The 19,322-nt window shown below is 42.6% G+C and overlaps 1 protein-coding gene across 1 annotated transcript in view; it reads right to left on the bottom strand.

The window, feature by feature from the left end:
* The window catches only part of LRRK1 (leucine rich repeat kinase 1), a 75,239-nt gene that overhangs the window by 47,958 nt on the left and 7,959 nt on the right, over positions 1-19,322 (bottom strand). The window contains exons 2-5 of the mRNA XM_065641455.1: positions 9,353-9,516; positions 8,354-8,525; positions 5,813-5,992; positions 5,046-5,194 (exon numbers count right to left, since the gene is read on the bottom strand). Coding sequence (XP_065497527.1) covers positions 5,046-5,194; positions 5,813-5,992; positions 8,354-8,525; positions 9,353-9,516 — 665 coding nt within the window. The remainder of the gene's footprint in view (positions 1-5,045; positions 5,195-5,812; positions 5,993-8,353; positions 8,526-9,352; positions 9,517-19,322) is intronic.

The following is a 19,322-nucleotide window of genomic DNA, read 5'->3' as shown; positions in this document are numbered from 1 at the left end:
AGGGAGCACAAGCTGTCTAAAGCTACATCCACTGTCATGCCACAAGGCATCCATAAAAAACACAGCAAGCCAGTAGCAACAAGAAATCAAATTAAGCAGAGTATCTACTGCTACTGCAAAATATACAGCACCTGATGGGAGTTACACTGCAAAGCTTTTACACTGTCACTAAAAATATTCTGCTTTACTGTTAGATTTTCTGTACATTTGACAGGTTCCTGCATACAAACTCTTGTTTTAAATTCTGTATGTTGTTCTCTGTAATTTTCTCTTCACCTGTAACAGCCCAAGACTGTTTACATCACAGGACAACAAGCAGTTTTGATTTATGGTAATAAAGAGTATAAAGACATAGGCTTTTTAAAAAACATCTTTTAGCATTTAATCTAAAGTGGGATGCTCCATAGCACCTTTCCTAAGATACGCATCCATGACCAGAGTATCCAGCTCCTTGAACTATTCACATATGTTACCTAAACAAACAGAATAAAGAAAAGGGAGAATTATAGCAAAAAATCTGGGCAAATATTCCATGCAAAAGGCTATCAACAGGTCCTACAGTCATGGAGAGGATGCATATAACCACACAGGGCTTTGAAATTCTGTCAGTGATGGGAACGAGGGCCTGAAGAGCTGCCTTACTAGTTTGGTTTCCACCTCACAGTAAAAAGCAGGTGCTTGTGGTTCAGATCCTGAATTCAGACTCCCGAGCCCCAGATCCGCCGTGTGATATTGGTCACTGTTTCAGGCTACACAGACTCTGTTTGCCAGTGTGTATAATGGGGCAGCAACACTTCCCCTTCTCCCTGGGGAGCCAGTAAAAATGCACTACAGACTCCAACTCCCTCTTTTCTCTTCCTGCTTAAATAAACTGCTCCCAACAAAGCTGCAAAAAAAACCCAAACCCAAAACAAAACAGAAAAAGAACTGATGGTGCTTATCCCCTCCCTCAGTTCCTGCTCTGTTTCAAGATGATGCTCAAACACTGGGCCCAGGCTCTTATTCCAGTACAAAAAAATACTTGAGTACACTGACCAAGGTAGTAATACTAAGATCTACAGCTTGCTTTCAGCGGGTGCAAGCAGGACCTCTCTGCTGCTTCCCATTTCAGGACGATACTCATCTCTATTTTGCATTTAGATTGCTGTGTATCATTTACCTCAAAAATGCAGACCCATGGCCTCGGGGATTTAATGTGATAGAAAGATATCTGCAGAATTCAGATAGCGTTTTCTAAAACCAGATCGTGGAATCCAAAACCGGCTATGAATGATGTAGGGCAGGGGTCCACATCTGCTAAGCAGCTTTTTGAATCTCCTGGCACTCAGTCCTCCTCCTCACCCAGAGCCTGGGACTGACGGTGTCTTTTATCACAGAATCATTAAAGTTGGAAAGGACCTTTAAGATCACTGAGTCCAACCGTAAACCTCACACTGCCAAGTCCACCTCTAAACCATGTCCCTAATTGCCACAACTAAATGTCTTTTAAATACCTCCAGGGATGAAGTCTTCTGCCTGACTGCTCAAACTGAAGGATCAGCCAAGCCCCTTGGTCTGACACAGGGACAGTGGAGCAAATTCATGTTGGTGCTCGTGACCTCAGTGGAGTTACCTTAGGGATTTACTTGGCTAAGCAATCTGCAGTGAAAATGTAATTAAGCGAAAGAAAATCTGACAGCAATGCCACGAAGAGAGGGTATTTCCTCCCCGACTCATACTTAATCGTCTCCACTATGTTCCCAGAAAAGCCCATTTCTTGGATGCCAAAGGTCTGCGATGCTGATCCTGCAGAGCCCAGCTATCAGCTCAAGGCTGGGGAGCTCTGTGCTCAGACGAGACAGGGACGGTGTTCAGAGCCGGGCAGCTCCTGGGCACGGCCTGACTCTGTGCAGCTTATTGCTCTTCAGAAGGGCGCGGAAAACCTCTGCACACTCCCCTCTCCTGCCAAGGAAAGAATTTCTCAATGTGAGTACTGAAAACTAAATGGAAATCTTCTACTGCCGTGATGTCAGAGGATGCACTGAGGCAGGCAAGGGACTGGAAATTGCGCAGAAGCAAGAAACCCTGCTGTTCTTGGGTGAATGATGAACTACAGATACAAAACATATTGGCTTAGATTTGAGTCCTTTTGGTAAGATGATTAAAAAAGGCTGTTGTACATTCCTCCTAACTGATGCGACATGACCCACCAGAACCTCGCTCTTGCCGTAGACAGGATACTTTGAGGCCAATGATCTAATTCCTCCATCAATAATATGCTGTGAATCTTGAGTGGAACTGCTGCAGATTTCTTTACTGATGATGATGTAACTACGATTTGCCAGGCAGTGGATAAAGAAATCAGAGGAGGATCACATACATATACATTTGTATGCTCATGTATAAAACTACCGGCAAAACATTTCCTAGGGAAAATGCACTGGGCTTTTTTTCGCATTTGTTACCTGTTCCTGTAAAAACGGAGCACTTCCTCTCTTTAGTAAGACAGTGGTTTGCTGTGGAGATAAATTTATGCCAGAGACAAACAAAAAAGGAGAAAGAGGTTTTCGAAAAGTGAGATGTAACTCCTCTTGTCTCAGAAAGGCCAGCACAACGCACAAGGTGATGAATGCCTGGAAGGTGTGGCAGCTAAACCGGGCTCTCCAACCACATTTTGTGCACAGCTGGTAGCATTTCCTACCGGGAAATCAGTTGTGCAGTGTTTTCACCCAGAGATAGCACAGATGGGACAAACCCTTTTGAAGTTCTGGGCTCATTCTGAAAGGATTGGTGCTTGATCTCTTCTGGCCAAGAGCAGAGACTTTCCAACATCCAGCTGGCTGCCATGCACATTGCAGGCTCCGCACAATCCTTTTTTTTTGCTTCCTCCCAGTGCAAAATGCATCACGGCACTTACACAAGCAGGCTTAGATTCATGGACCTTACAAAATATGAGGAAAGCAGTCAGGCAGCTTGTCTGCAGCTGCCGTGAGATTGCACTGAAAAAAATTATCAGGGTGTGTGACTATCACTTCTGAGGGACCTGAGCTCTGCAGACAAACTGGGACAAATCTTCCTGAATTTGGCCCAGCCTGCAAAAATGAATTCAAAGAGGAAGCATTAAATAAGCAACCATGTTAAAAATAAACAGCTACTGGAAGAATCAAGGTCAAGATTTTGAGTCTGGTTTTTTGGGTATTTTTTCCTTTTTTTTTTTTTTTTTAAACCAGATCCTTCTGGCAATGAGCTGATGTTTAAAGACTGCTCTCATCTTCACTCAGGGTGTGACAACAGCAAAGCTGAGTCATTTTTACAGCAGCGAAGTTCACATGGAAAACAGACCTCTTCCCTGTGATTCAAGCATTTATTTCGAGTTTATTCAAGCTGACTTATCCAGTTATTTGGATTGTTTCCTTCCAAAAGGCATGTAGTTTTATCAGCTCTTATCCAGGAACATTTAAGATTTAGCTTCCTTTTGTTTACCTGCCAATTAAACTAAGAATCTCACGGGGAGGGCTCTAACTCTGCTGATTGAACCTAACGAAGTCAAGCTGACATACATGGACTGTGGTCCCTGACAATCACAGTATCATTGGGAATCCAGTGAGAGAGTGTTTTAGCAGGAAAACAGAGAACAGAGAAGTTCATAACACTACAAAAACCTCTCTGCTTCTTTTTACTTAACACCAAAGCAAAATCAACACCCCACAATGTTACGAGCTGAGCAAACAGATACTTGACTGGCAATGGGATTCACGCAGACAGAGCCTTGATCAAAACACTTCCCTCACAATTTTTCACTGCACGATTTTTATGACCTGATGAAAATGGTAACTATTGAAACCTTGGGGCTCTCATGCTCCTCTTCAACATTTGTTAATGTACATATTGAGGGGGGAAAAAAAATGTCTGATAACTAACTTGCTGCATAACAGTAGAAATAATAGGAAATACTATGTGCTTCCCTATAAAGCAGTAACAGTGGGTGCTATGAGACATTTTTCAGTTCTGAATAAAAGAGACTTGGATAACAGAGATTAAGAGAATGAAGAATATAGCCTAGTTATACAAAGATATGGGATAATAATGAAATGTAATAATATCCTGCATGAAAACAATGCCATTCATCTGTGGATCTCAAAGCATCATCATCCTGTATTAAACCTTCCAACAGCTGTGAGATGTGGCGAGTTTAAATCTCTCTGTTTTACAGCAGAAGAAATAGAGATGCAAATGAACTACCAGAACCGTCCAAAGGCTGTCAGTGGCTAAGCTGCAAACAGAGTTCTTGCCAACCTAAAAAAGCCTTCAATTTTTTTTGTTGGCTTCTGTGTCCCATCAAAAGCCACTTCTGTGGGACAAGTGCAGTTAAACTAACATGATCTGATCACACACGATACTCTTCATGCTGCTCCAGGGAGGCAGATCTGTCCTGAGTGAGTGACCATAAAGGTTGCCGGCCACCTTTAGCTAATGAGGATCTGAAGCAGGGAAGATATTTAGAGCAGATAGCAGCTTGCTCTACTCATGCTCCATGTTAAAAAGCCACGCGAGCCTCTTTGTACGTGCTGTATCTGAGCTATCAGATGAAAGGGAAGAGAAGGGTTTACACGCTCAGCTCCGTGCCATGCAAACCCTCCAGCACAGCCCAGAGCTTGTGGCATTACCTTCAACCAGAACACGCTATGGAAACCTAAATGAAGCGATTATCCCGGGGTCACAGAGGAAGCCTGTGGTAGCGCTTATTTCTCTGGAAGACTTTGAGCACAAAGTCAGTGTTTCCATTCCGCAGCATACGCCGGTTTCTCACGCTGATGTTAAAACTGCCAAGTGGAAGCTGCTGCACGCAGCGTCTTGCACAACGATGCCTCATGTTTTACACCTTGCAATTCAGCACTGGCACAAAAGCCACTTTCACAGCTTGTTCTCTAAATGGGTAGCAAACCACAAGGCTCTTAGTTGAGAAGAAGAATCATCAGCCACACGGTACACGAAGACAAATATCAATCATTAACAGGATGCTCCTTTAAAATAAGGTCTCTTCAGACAGATAAATGGCTACTTACTGTTTTTGCTGGAGCACTACTTGGTAGCGGGCTCATCTCAATGAAATACTTCCTCAGAAGGTGTTTGCTGGATTCAGGACTGTCCATCAGGATGTAGGAACAAAAGAAAGCTCCATTCCGCAATAAAAACACAGCTACATCTTCATTCCCTTTAGAGAAAAGACAGATTGTCTGCTCTCTTCTCCTCATGTAAATGAAACAACGAGCTGAACAGAAATCCTGGGAAATAACTGCTTCTGAGAACCATAGGGGTGTGCAAAAAGGGAACCGAACTGTATAAAGGCTCTTTCCTCCAGTGGTAGGATATAGTTGGGTCAAAGTGAAACAGCAAAGACACTATGTAAAGGCACTGGCCCAGGGTCTTGCTTTTTCCTGTTTTTTCCCATCTTATTAAACTATACACACCGCTGTGCTTTGAAGTGTAAATTAATCAGCTTAAATCAAGCATGTGTGCCAGAGTGTTCATAACAATAATGCTTTTACTTGCAAGGTTTCTATTTTTGAAGGGTCATTTCCCTAGGACTTTGAAGAGGAAAGTTCAGCCTCTTGACATTTATGGTAATCTCACTTAGAAAGGCCCTGACTTAAATCTGGCTAAGTCAAAAGATTCAGAGCCAATTTTATTTGGAAATAATTGTTCTGGAAATCCAGAACAATTCCAGGCAAGCCAGTCCACAGTGATACCTTCCCAGATGGGAATAACTCAGCCCATTCTCTAAAAGCCATCGCAGAAAAGGTCCGCAGTTTTGAAGCGTGCAAATACATACCTGCCTTTATAGCAGCGTATAGGGGCAACCGTATAAGAACTGGAAACTCATTCTTCCTGACTGCACAGCTCTCTGGGTCAGCGCTGTACGCACGAATCAGGAGTTTTACTATGTCCAGATGTCCTTGCTGGCAGGCTATGGCCAGCATCCAGTTCAGGAGTTGTTGGCAAGTAGTGGGACCTACCAAAAAGATACGGAATTTGACTTAATTGACATCACCGGGCTGTGATGTGCAAGAGGCATCCACAAATAATGGGCACGCAAAGGGCACAGGGTGAAGCCTCTGAGGACAAAGGAGCAGACTGCACTGCAAGAGTGTGTTACAGAAGAGCCCTAGCCTGCTCAGGCACAAACTTTTCAGCTTTAACTGTTCTTCATTACCTACTCAGTTCATGGGCGAACTTTTTTTGACTGTCCCTGATCAAATCATGCATAAGCTGGCAACAGCGGAAAGTTTCGAAAATGCCTGCGAGGCTGCCAGCGGAAAAATGAACCATCTAATCACAAGCAGAGGTGACAAAGGGTGACCAGGACCGTCTTTGCATCCAGAGACTGATCCAACAGACGTTAGATCCAAACATCCAAAATAGGCCACTTCTTCAAGTTCATGAGAGGGGATACAAAGAATGGGGAAAACCAGTTGATTTTTCATGCTACTCAATGAATAAAACAAAAATAAATGTGTCAGACAACACAAAATAATTGGTTTAGTTTGTTTTCACTGCAAGCTAAAGTCTCCCACAAAATATTTCATTTCCCCTTGAACTGTTTCATTTTGAGTGAAGTTTTACTATCAATTCGTGGTAAAGTTAGACAGATGCCACTTAAGGCTAAAAACTAAAATACCATGTTCTGGTTTCTACATGGATTTGCTAATGTTTTAGTCACCCCCAAACTGTTATTTTTTGCTGAATTAATGTTTTGCCTGTAGAACACCACTTTCCTCTAGGTCTGCATAATTCTGCGCATGTAACTAAGTGCCCATGACAGGATTATTTCTGCAACCAGTAAGCAGTCCTCAAATTTTCCCTGACTCACAGCATCACCTCCATTTACTTTACAAATTCACTTCCCCTTTGAAATACTTACAGAAATGTCCACAAGCCCAAGGTTACCTGGCAACCTTTTTTTTTTCCAGTTCCTCCACGTAGAAATTATGTCTCTCTTTGCATTTTTAACAACTTGACTAAATCACTGACCCCCATGCTGCAATAAACAAGCTCCACTTCAGCTGTAAGCCACAAGAAGTTCCTACTGAGTCAGAGAGAATCACTGCAGTGCATTAGCCAAATTGCAAACTCATGCAATTTATTCCTAAGCCCTGTGATTGGTTTCTATGTATCTTCCAGGGAAACAGATGGAAAATCCTGCATAAAAACTTCTGAAAGCTGCTGTTTGTATGAGCACCTGCCTTGACCTCCCGAAGAAGGAGTTTAAGGGAATTTGGTCAGTTCTAAACTGAGCTGTTTCCAGAAACTGCTTAAGTCACTTTTCATTACTGAGAGTATTATATCAATATAATTTAATTTTTGCTGCTAGGTTACAAAACCACCATTGTCAGCTTCCTTTCTGGCTGAAAGAAATATTACATTTAATTGCATCCACCAAACTGGAACATTTCTCTTGCTTAGTAGTGCTCTAACAGTTTAAGACCATCAAATAAGCAGGTTTCTCAACAGGTTATTCCCGTTCTCACTGAGGTCACTGGCAAGAATGTCTCTCCAGTGAGGAGTTAGAGCTGTATTCAGGTCAAATATCGCAGGGGTCCAGCTTAGTTGTTGTGGTTACTGCAGTGTCTGAGGTCAAGACAACGATTCTCCCTGGCTGCTGTGCAGGATCACTGGACCCTGAGTCCACGGAGGGTCCCGATGAGAAGCAGCCACCGTGCCTGTGGTACATTAAGAGAGTGATGGGGGATGCAAACACAGATCCTGCTCCTGACTCGGAGTGATGCTCTTTTTCCCCCCGCACAGCTGCCTTAAGAATTGTGTCTGGGTCTAAAAATGTCCCTGTTCTGCTATAAAATTTTTTAAATAAAATGTAACTAAAGTATAATTATAATTCTAAATAAGGAATTCCCCTGAAAGTCAAATCAAACTTCCAACAAGAGAGCAAGGGGCTTGCTGCCAGCTGAGCACCCGAACTATTACTCACCAGACAGTCCCACTGCACTCTCGCTCCCAGCACCACTGTGTTTGCTGGATCAGCAGAGCGGGATGACGCTGTTTCCTGAAAATCCCTTAATTTCTCTGTGGGGTCTGGGATATTACCCAGCTGTGAGGGCTGATGGGAGTGAATTGTCCAAATGGCATCTTCCTCCACTTCCAATTTGCAAACATGGAATATTTTTATGCATGTGTTTTTCCCCCCATGGGGGAAGTTTTCTTCAAACACAGCAGAGATTAGATCTCTCCACACACTTTCCCTTGACCAAGTCCCTCCTCTTTCAAGGGATGCAAAAAAAATAAATGTCTGCTTGAAGCTATAGCACACAGCTACCCAAAACCTTGAGGAAAGGCACAGGCAACACAACAGGCTTACCGTGCAGGGAATCCAGCAGCTCTTTCACAATGTCCTTATGTCCAAAATATGCAGCCACCACAGCTGCATTGTCATCATTAGGTTCTGTTGGTAACACCACTAAAGCTTCCTTCAGTAAATACCTCACTGCCTGCAGATCTCCGTACGCTGCTGCAATACCTAAAAGCTGACACTGGTAAAGAAAACACAGCAAAATAAACTCTCTGTAAAGGGAGTGAGCAGAGAAAGAGAGCAATTCTAGAGCTACATATTTTTATTTGTGCCCATGCAAATGCATACCCACCGTCACTGTGGTTAACTGAGAATGTCATAAACACTAGTAGACATTATGATCATTGCTGTTGATATAGTATATTAATTTGTTGGGTTTTACTTCATAGTTTTTTGCATGGTTCTACTGCAAAGGTGCCCAAGGCACAGAATGGTGAGTGAAAACCGTTTTTCATGGACCAACTGGAAAATTACTTGTACAGCTCTGCTACAAGGTGCAGTATTTTCAGTTTGGAGAAGGCCAAAAGGCCTGGACTTGGCACACAGGTACTTTCCCAAAACACTAAGCTGGTGCAGAGGATATACGTCCAAACACAAGAAGCAAAATCTTCCCAAGGGGCCATTAACCATCTTTGTACTGATGGGGGAATATTTTTTTTTTCTACATCTATATGCTAAATGCTTCCTTTTCACAGGGAAAAAACCCTATTTCCTTATTTTAGTGACCACAGCACCAACAGCCCTGCTCACACAGCCTCCTGTTCCTTACATACACTGCGCCTGTGGTCCGTCTCTTCTTTCTGATCAGTGCTTTCAAGGGCAAATACTGTCCCTGAGCAAATGTTAATGAAGAGCCCCACACAACCAGCCATGTCTGGGACCCTGCGGCACCAGCATAACATATATAACTGAACGGATTTTTTGCATGAGAAACAAGACAAGACAGCAGCTTGACATTTTGGTTTCTTTCCCAATAAAGTTTGAGAAAGAGTAGTAACCTAACCCCACCTTTTCCACTTGCAGTGCAGTCTCCTCACATGACAATTTAATCAACTCTTGGGCCTTACTGGTGTCTCCAGCTTTGTAAGCATCCTGAATGCTTTCTGTCACAGGTGTCTGAATTATGGAGACTTCGCCGACTGTGGACTGTTTGCCACCCATGTCCACAATTCCTGCAGTAAAAATAGAACAGAAGGGTCAGGAAGAAGTGCCTTTCTATTACTCACACACAGCTGCAGCGTCAATGCATCCTGGCCACAAAAAAAGGGGGTGAATTATTTTCAGTGGAATATTTACTGCTCACAATTTACAAAAAGAAGAAAAAACCTCAACACTCAGTTGTCTGATACAAGAAAGTGATAATATGTTAAAGTACTTTCCAACAGGGACATGAAACTAAAAGGGACGGCAAGTTCCCCAATTGCTGCCAGAGGTGGTTTCCAAAGGAGGGTGTGAAGCTCCCACACACACAGACACTCCGCGGCCGCGCTCGACCTCCTGAGGCAGGACCAGGGACGGGAAGGACTCACACGAGTTGGGCACCTTCAAGGTGTTTGCAGGACCTGCAAAGATGTTCTGGTATAATCTGCCTTGCTCCAGTCACACTTCACCTCCTGACAACAGCCTAATTAAACCCCCCTGTACTTCTCCAGAACTTTCAACCAGAGCTTAATCCACCTCAATGCATGTAAAAGAAAAAAAAAAAATATGAAGAATATTTTTATTCTGGAGAAACAGAGTAAAAGGAGATTATGGATGATGCCCAGTGTCACCCTGATCAATCCTGGAGAGTCTCCTAGGCTAGACTTTTTTTTTTTTTTAACGCTGTTCGGAGCCAGAAGAGTTTTTACATGTCAAAGATTAAAAGCTGCAAACCATTAGAGAAGATGCTTGTGGTGGGTGGTTAACGAACAGGCAGCCATGAAGTCTCACACTCCCCCACCCCCCAACTACCGGGACAGGGAAAACTGCAGGAAAGTCACTGAATTAGGGTAAGATGTTCAGGTCCGCTCCCAAACAACATGCAAGCCAGAGGAAAGCAGCACTTTTCACGTGAAAAGAGATTGTTTCATACTAACTTTTTCCTGCTAAAACATTATTAATTATTATTGCTTATGTGCAACGGTTAAATAAAGCCCTTAAACTCACAGATTTTCACTTATGTTAACAAGATCGTTGTTTTGTTTTGTTTTTCAAATAGACACATATGTCATGCAGGGCCTAGTCTAATGCAGCCTGGAAAAAAGAAATACATTTGGACCAATCTATAACTGTCAGTAAATATCTTTGAATAATGCAGTCTGAATCACCGATAGATTCTCACTAACAGTTCTCATCAATTATTGAAATGAAGCTCAAATCACTCAGACATCGGAGACGGCTCCAGAGATTCGTGCCATTAAAAATGTGCCCACATCAATAACCTTTCTCAGATGATGCTGAACGTGAGAAGGACAAGCAGCAGAAATCAAGGCAGATGAATGTGGGGTTAAATTACAGCATAATAAACAGCACCTCAGAGTTCATGTTAATAGATGCTGTGCCTTCATAATTCTATAGTTTTAGGGGGTACCTGGGAAAAGAAATTCATCCAGCATTTGGTTCAGTCTTTCAGAGCAGATCCCCCACCTGTAAGAGATCTCTAAGAATATTGCATGTGATTTAATTATCTTTTTAATGGACATCGAGGTAGGAAATCCAAACGATTCTTAAGCAAGTAACTTTAAAGGCTAATAGAACAGAGAACTTTAAAGCAAAATACTTCTCCAGTCTAAACAACTCAGACTGGACTCAGTAAAATCCAGAAGTACGGATCGCAGCAAACTCTGCAGTTACTGGAACATGCAGCCTCCCCTGTGATGAAATCCTGAACCTAGAGAGAAGTGCTGGAATTTCCCTGGGAGGAAAAAATGCCTCACATTGGAGATACAGACCAGCTGGAAAGCTGAGCAGGAAGCTCTGCAAATCGGGGCTGACAGAGCACAGCAACTTTAATCTGCTTACTAAAAAAATGCTGAAAGGAAAAGACAAATTTTACTTCCTTCCAGCTTCAATCCCGATTTTGGGGACTATCACTCAAGACCCACATCTGCAGCCCTTCCAGATGTGGAGGCGCATCCTTTCTGCCAAAGAACTCAGCAGGGCCATATTTCTTTCTTTATAAATCATGGCCAGGGAAGGTGAAGGTACGAGTATCTCATGGTCAGAGACTCATTTGGGATTCGGAAGATCCTGGTGTCACGTCCTCATCTATTACAGATGTCTCCAGCAGAAGAAGGACCACAATGTTGTTACTGAGAGAAGGAGGAACTCCACAAGTTAGACCCTAATCCCAAGACAGCTTCTGTGTTTTACCAAGTGACAACTTCATGAAATTACTTGGCTAATGTGTCATGCTTCCTCTTACAGTTTTGGGCCCCCTCAAAATTTCTTCAGTCTTTTGTAGTGTCACGGATTAGTTACAACCACTGCTACCACCACCACTGTTTGGAGAACATGGGCTGGCCATCAACCATCGCGGTCTGCTCACGTACGTTAGGTGGAGACTTCTGGGCACTCCAGGAACGGGAACGACACTAATGGTTGGCTTCATGGAGTTCACATGCTCCCGGAGTTAGCTGGCAGTTTAATCAGTCTTTGGGATATTAATTTTAATCCCTGAACTCAATTTTAGTCTTGTCTTTGGCAAATAAGAACTTTTTATTGATCTAACCAAAACTGCCCAGTTTTGAACATTTGAACATCCATCAAGTAGAAGTCAATAAAAGCTTCACTGAATGTAAGAAATCTGGGAAATTTTGCTGTTTGAAACCAATATATTTATGTTCAAATATTCTTGGCAGAAAGATAATGCTACTCAACATTCAAGTTTCTTATGTAACTGTCATCAAAACTTCCTTCTATGATTGCATTCTGCAGAGTAAATTGACCTCCTGCCTAAGATTTGAGTTAAAAAGCTGCCAAAGGTCTTCAGCAAAGAAGACCTTGTAATTGAACTAATTACAAGCCCGAAAAGAGCAAAACTGGTGAGATGTGGTGTGATAAAACACCTTGTCCTGGGCCAACAGCTGTACTCACATGATTGTGTCAAAGTTAACTTGAGCTGTCAAAGGTTAAATGAGAGAAGGTGAGTCCATCCATTCCTAAGTTCCCAAAAAACACAGAACCATCCATTGCAAAGCAAAGCACCCCGCCAACCAAATTACCCAGTTCACAGACTTCCTGATGACTTAAGAAATGATACATTGACTTCTGAAATATAAATGGAAAATAAGAAGCAGCATGTTTTATAAGCTTAATTTATACTCGCCGGTAGGGGGAAAAAAAAAAAAAAAGAGGTAAATTACATTCTACTGACTAAAGACTGTTTTATTTCTACAAGATGCATGACTGAACTATCATCGGTACTGGCGTTCATGTAGGCTGGGAATAAAGTTTTGCCAATACGTGCATCAGACATTTTTAGAAAAAAGCTAGGCCAAGATCCAAAGAAATTCTGCCTGTGATTTTAACCCTACAAACCTCGTGCTCTTTACTTGAGCTCTTTGTGGCTTTCAAAATAGGGTCCCCTCCCTTGCATACAGCCTTGAATAACAGGATATGAGAGTGATACTGAAGTTGAATAATACTAAACATCTATTTTTGGACTTGATCATGCAACATGCTAAGCATCTAAACCTGGATGTAACAAAGTGATTTTAATTCTTAGACTGTACAGATTTAGGAATCAACTTCTGCACTTTGCACAATAGGGTCTACATTACTGTTCGACAGTGCAGCACAGCAAGTTACGATATTCCATCAGAACTCTCAGACATTCCTGTAATAAAAGGCTACTAGAAACTCCAGAAGCTCTTAGACACCTGTTCTGATTTCCTTTAGTTTCTGCTTTATTGCACAGAGATCTGGGACAGAGTTCCTGTGTTGCCACAGGTTCCTCTGAAACCACTGCCCCAAATCAGCACCCCTCTTCTGAGCCTAAAGCAGGAAAGCAGATAAAAATGACATTAAAAATGCATCCTTCATCTATTTCTCACACAACTTAACAGCCTGTATCAAAGCAACTAACTTCAGAAATATTTCCCACTCCTGATTTGAATGTTATACTTTGGAAGTAGCCTCTAAGCTTGGCTTTACTGTAACAGCCCTTTACAAAAGCTAAGGGCAAGACTAAGTTTCTCTTTAAAAATATTCCAATGAAAATAACAGTTATCAATAAAAAAGCAGTATTATTTTATTGCCATTAAAGGTTACAAGAATATAAATTTTCAAGTGCAACTGACTGCTATCCCAGCTCAGAGAAGCAAAAATAAGTCTTATGAATAATACAGGTTGCCATGAGAATTTCAGAGATATATACACAGTTACACCCTGTCTCAGGCCTTGTTATTATGGTAGGTGACAAAAAAAAAAAAATCAAAAATTTCTAAACTGACAGTATGGCATTATTAGCAAAAAGGTCAATGCTGTGAATCAACAAATGGCTGCATAACAAAAGAGCACAACTGTATAGATGATTGTCACCTTCACATCCCAAATCACCACATTCCTGCCTCTGACACACAGCTTCACAGAGTTTGTAACTGTTAGTCCCTTTGATAAAGCAGGAGTTCTTTGGCAACTAACTGGGATATCTTTATTTAGCAGAGAAAGATATAAAAGAGATGCTTAACACAGGACAAAACATAAAATAGGGCAGGAAGCTAACTCTGACTCCAAAACAGAATTATAATGATCATAAAACCTTAAAACTGCTACTGACCTTGTCATAATGTGCGCAGGTATTTCCAGAGACGGGAGCAAATCAAGGCAATGACTCTAACGCAGCATCCCATTCAGCGATGCTCAACTAAGCTGTTAATTCCTTGGACTGTTAACCACCCACCTCTGCTTCAGCACCAGCAGCTCTTGCAGCGGCCACTGGATGTCATGTCTTTCGGCTTGCTGGCTGCTCCTTTGTCTGAATTAACTACTACATTTTTGCCTTGACAGCTATTTTCATCTCCATGTCCCATTAGGGTGAAATCCAAGCCTCTGGTTCAGAGAGGATCTGGGGATGGGGGTGGGCAGGGAGGCTGAGCTCAGACATTAATTCCTCAACAGCACCAGATGGCTACAGCTCTAACCTTTACCAGCTTAATCTTTTGCCATTTTGACTTCCGAGTGGTGCCACAGAGCAAACAAAAAAAATGGGACGGAGATGAGGTTTAAAATGTGCTGAATATTTAAAGTCAACGCCCCCAAATGCTTAAAAACTCACAAGCATCACTGAATATTTTTCAATACTACCCTGCAGAAGCTTTGGCAGGCTGGTTTGCAAAATTAACTGAAAGCCATGTTATTTCTGAGTCTCTGTAACAGACTCACGTATCTTCTGTTGCTTTGAAACACTTCAGATTAATAAACTGAACAACAACTGACGGGAAGCCTCCAGTGATTTCAAAGGATGATGGATCTGTCCTACATTGCGCTTTCTGCTTGGATAGGTAAGAAAAAACTTTCAATCCGATAGAAATCTTTGAGATACTGAAAAATAATTCCCATCCCAATCCAGGAAGAAAAACCAAAACCCTAGGTTCTTTAATAAAAAAAAATTAAAATCAGCCCAAGTTGTTCAAAATGCTTCATGAAACAAAGATAACTTTTGTGTTCCTTCTCTAATTAGCTGACACTTCAAAACATGGTTGCAATTGTTGTTTAAAAAAGATTTCATTCATTCATTTCATTCATTTCTTAAAAGATACAGTCATAGACCAAGGTCTGTCCTCAGGAGGGAAGTTGTTTTCCCCTCCTGCCCACATAAGCTTGGTCCCCATGGCCTCTTAGCCTGGACCTGGCCCAGAACCACACCAAGGAGGGTCCTGCAGCAAGAACCCCGAGAGCTATTTCACCTTTGTCTCAGATTTAGGCAAAATACATACAGCCCAACCAATTCCACTATAAAATGTCCCCATCAGGGTTAAAAAAAGGTGAGAACCACTTATAAACCCCCCTGTGAGAAGAAAAGGAGAGAAAATTCTGGTAAATCCAACCGAGAGGTGATGGGATGGTTTATCTGGGAAATTCAGCATCCCCACTGGAGGGACCACGCCAGAACTGGGCCATGTCCCTCCGACCCTGATTAATATCTCCTCACAATGAGACATGCCAGCTTCTCCAGACACAGGAAAACCTCCCCGCACTTTTTCTGCCTGTTTCTTTGTGGTTCCATTTCACCCAAACATCCATTATTTCAGCTAAATAAAAGAGTGGCTCTGCACTAAGATTTGCCTGCCAAGGCACTGGAAAAGATGATGTGGTGAGTACAAAAGAAACCGGCATCTACAACATAGTTTACAATTAATTCTCACAGCCCCAAAAGGAAACTTGTAACCCTACAAAAGACCAGATCTGAAACACAGAAGAATGCTTCAAACTAAAAAATCCAGTACTGAAGGGATCATTTTCATTGTTATTGCATAATCCGGAATTATTTTTAAATTGTTTACATCCCAGTACCACGCATGCCAAGTGTCGATCTGCATTAAACATTTTCCAGCAAGCATACAGCATCTTGTAAAGGGCATGTTGACAATTTTAGGTACAGCAATGCAAAGTGACCAATGTTCTATTTAGAAACACTCTTAGCCTGCAAGGAAAAAAGAATATTTGCTAATGCAAACCTAAAAGGAAAATACTAAGTCCTGGAATGAAAAATGCTCTGGACTCCTGCCTTTTTAAGGAGCTCCAGGACTGAATTACAAAAACCAGATGCCTCCAAAAGCTTTAGCTCTACACTTACACAATCATTTCTCCATCATCTAGGAAAATGGGGAGAGAGGGAACAGAGAAGCCTCAAATGCTCAAATAAATACTCAAATAGTGAGACTTGCAGTCTTTAGAGGGCAGTATCACAGATGCCTGAATGGTTGTGTGAATCTGTCTGTCAGAGCCAGCACCAAACTGGAGCTGAAAAGCTTTCCCAGATCTGATCGGGCTTCTGCATTTGTGTGTGCACCTCCCAGATCCTCAGGACTCTGGAAATTACTTTAATTGTCCAAGTAAATTCGAATGAAACCGAGCTGGTTATTCCCATTTTGCTGACGTACAAAAGAGGCTACACAAAGCTACTACAAGGCAATGAACTTAGAGAGAGCACAAAGAAACACAGACTGGAGCATGAGCATCAGAGCAAACCCCTCGTGTCAGTGTACAAATCACACTGGAAAGCACCAGGTCGCTTCGGTGGCACCACCGATACCTGGAGCCATCCAGGGAAAGGGAACAGGGGCTACTGCATATGATGGTCCTGGATGTGCCAGCATGACAAACTGGGCTGTTGTCGATGACAGGGATGGTTTTACCGTCTACCCTGAGTACCTGTGTCAAGCCTACGCAGCTTCATGTGAACATGTTCATCCCTTTTGAACTGTAGGAGTGCTCAGAGCATCAGTGGCCAGAACATTTCCATTTCCCAGTGGACAGATGGTTTTGTGAAGGCACCATCATCCCTGGTAGACACCGTCCTCGTCTTTGGGCAGGGACCGAACGGGACAGGGCTGACCTCTGCCAAGCACAGGACAAAGGCCCCACATCCCTCCCATACTGTCCTCTTCAGGGTGCAAAGGATCAGCAAAGACCACAGAGAATAATGATGGTGCTAGTTTCCATTCCCAAGGGAAAGAGAATGAAGGAACCAGAAAGCTCCTAATGGCCAGAGAGCCCATTGCCATATTGAAAATCCAAATGACTCAGCATCAAGTGAAAGTTTCTATTTTTGTCTTTTGGCCTCAGCGATTCGGTTCCAATCCTACAGCTTGAATCATTCAGAAATATGCTTTTGCACGCAGGGCCAGCTACACCACTCTCGCTTTCCAAATTTTAAATTGGAAGATATACATTGAGCACACAGAAGTATGACTATGCTTTTGGATTTTCTTCGTGTTCATTTCCAGGCATGGCTGGAAAGAGAAGATTATTAAATGATGAAAGGTTTCTCTAGTGAGACCATTCCTGTCCAACTGAATCAAATATTATAGCCATGAAATCAAACCAAGATTGGATTTCATTTGAAACTTTGTAAAATAAAATTTCATGGCTAACTTTGGTTTCTTTTGAAACTTTACCTAATGCTCAAGGCTTTCATAAGAAGGGCAAAACTTCCATACATCACGGTTTCTTCCTTTCTAATAAATAATTTGCTCAACATTCTTCTAAAAAAAGGCTATTAATTATTCGCAATGGGGAAGCATCAAGTCATAACCAGCCCCCTCTTGCTACATCCTCTTTAGGAACATATTTAAAGCTAGCTTAGAAGGAAGCAACTGCTTTTAGCCCCAGCTACATCTGGAAGAGTTCAGGGAGAGACCCCCTCATGTGCGTGTAAGGGGAGGACAGGCCCAAGGTCTCTACCCAGGTCTCTTCTGACTCTGAGTCCTCTACTGGCTCCACCAAAGACACATCCAGCGATTCCACAGCTTGCCTGAGTTGAGAAGAGCAACTCCTAGGCTTAGGTTTCCCTTTAATAACACATGTAAACACCCTCCTAAATGGAAAACGCATTTAGGACACTCCAACCCAACTGCTGGTCAAAAAGCAAAGCATGGAAGCAGCCAACATCTGTCTGTCCAGCCCCTGCAGCAAGCTTATGGAAGAGGCAGGATGAAGCTCAGAGCTGCTCCATCAGGTCCCCTTGGGCCACAGCAGAAAGCCCATATCTCCATCCCCCCATCACGTGGCAGGGGCCCTGGGCATCTGCTGCCACCGGCGTGGCCACCAGTGTCCCTCCTCCCTTCCCCACGGAGCACAGAGGTCTTGTACAGAACCTGGATGTATGAAGATTTCAAAAAGGCTGGCCAGAGAGGAGAAAAAAGGGGAAAAAAACCCCATTAAACTCCAGTTTATCATGTTCAAGGAAGATAAGGAGACTCTGGAAGAGGTGGAAAAGACAAATCAAAGAAACGGACAGTCTAATACAAGACTACACATGAAAAGAGCTTGGCTTGTTGAGTCTGGAAAAGTGAAGGCTGGATGGGGATGGGAGCACTGTCTAGAAATACATCTGGAGGGACACACCAGGGAAGGCAAACAGCTATTTCTGTACAGGGTATGAATACATTTTGGCTGCCAATCAGAAGAAAGTTCAAAACGTTGGAGAAATGAGGCTTTGAAACGGTGTTCTAGAAAAAGCAGAAGCAACAGACACCTCAACTCACTTAAAACAGGCCTTCCATAAGGTTTAGGAGTGTGACACTGGGACACTGCCCCACACACTCCTTCCAGTCCTATAGCCTCCGTTCCCATTTTACACACATGTAAAAGTTAACCCAGCTACCAGGCACTAACAGCCATACGCACCAGATGATAATGGCTTCACAAGTTACTTTGAGGGACATCTGTAGAAACAGAGAATCTCTTTAATTAAACAAACTGATAGATCTACAAAAAGCAGACATCTACGGGAAGAAGCCTTTCAAGAGATTTGAGGGGGAAAACCCCCCACGCAGCAAAATCCAAGCTTAGTACATGTTAGACACAGTTCAGTGTGTTTCTTTAACTGTGTCTGGTAGTCTAATAAAATACCGTACTCTTTGCTATCCTCACTTCTCATTTATCACCAAGACAACAACTCTAGATTAGTTTAAGTAAAAGTGTTGCGTGCAGAGGAAAAGAAAATGCAATCAAGATATTGGATATGGTTAGCCTCAAGAGACTTGAATGGGCAATTTTGCAACAGCAGAGCCAAGGGAAGTGCAGAGCCGGGAAGAGCATCAGAGGAAAGAGATGAATGAGATGGTCTGGAAAAGGAAGAAAACCCACAAAACAGTGGAGAATGTGAGGCTCTGCTCCAGCTTCTGCTGAAGTCAATGTGAGCACTTCCACCAGCTTCCATGTGAGTAGAAGCAGATCCTCCGAGATGCTGGTTTCCAGGACGGAATATCTCAGCAGGAAGATTACCTTAACAGCTGTGTCTGGAGCAGGAGAGAAAACCTGATGAAAA

Source organism: Caloenas nicobarica, chromosome 10 (genome assembly GCF_036013445.1).
Source record: "Caloenas nicobarica isolate bCalNic1 chromosome 10, bCalNic1.hap1, whole genome shotgun sequence".
Lineage (NCBI taxonomy): Eukaryota > Metazoa > Chordata > Aves > Columbiformes > Columbidae > Caloenas > Caloenas nicobarica.
Note: the sequence above shows the minus strand (reverse complement) of the source record. Positions and strands in the feature narration are given on the sequence as shown.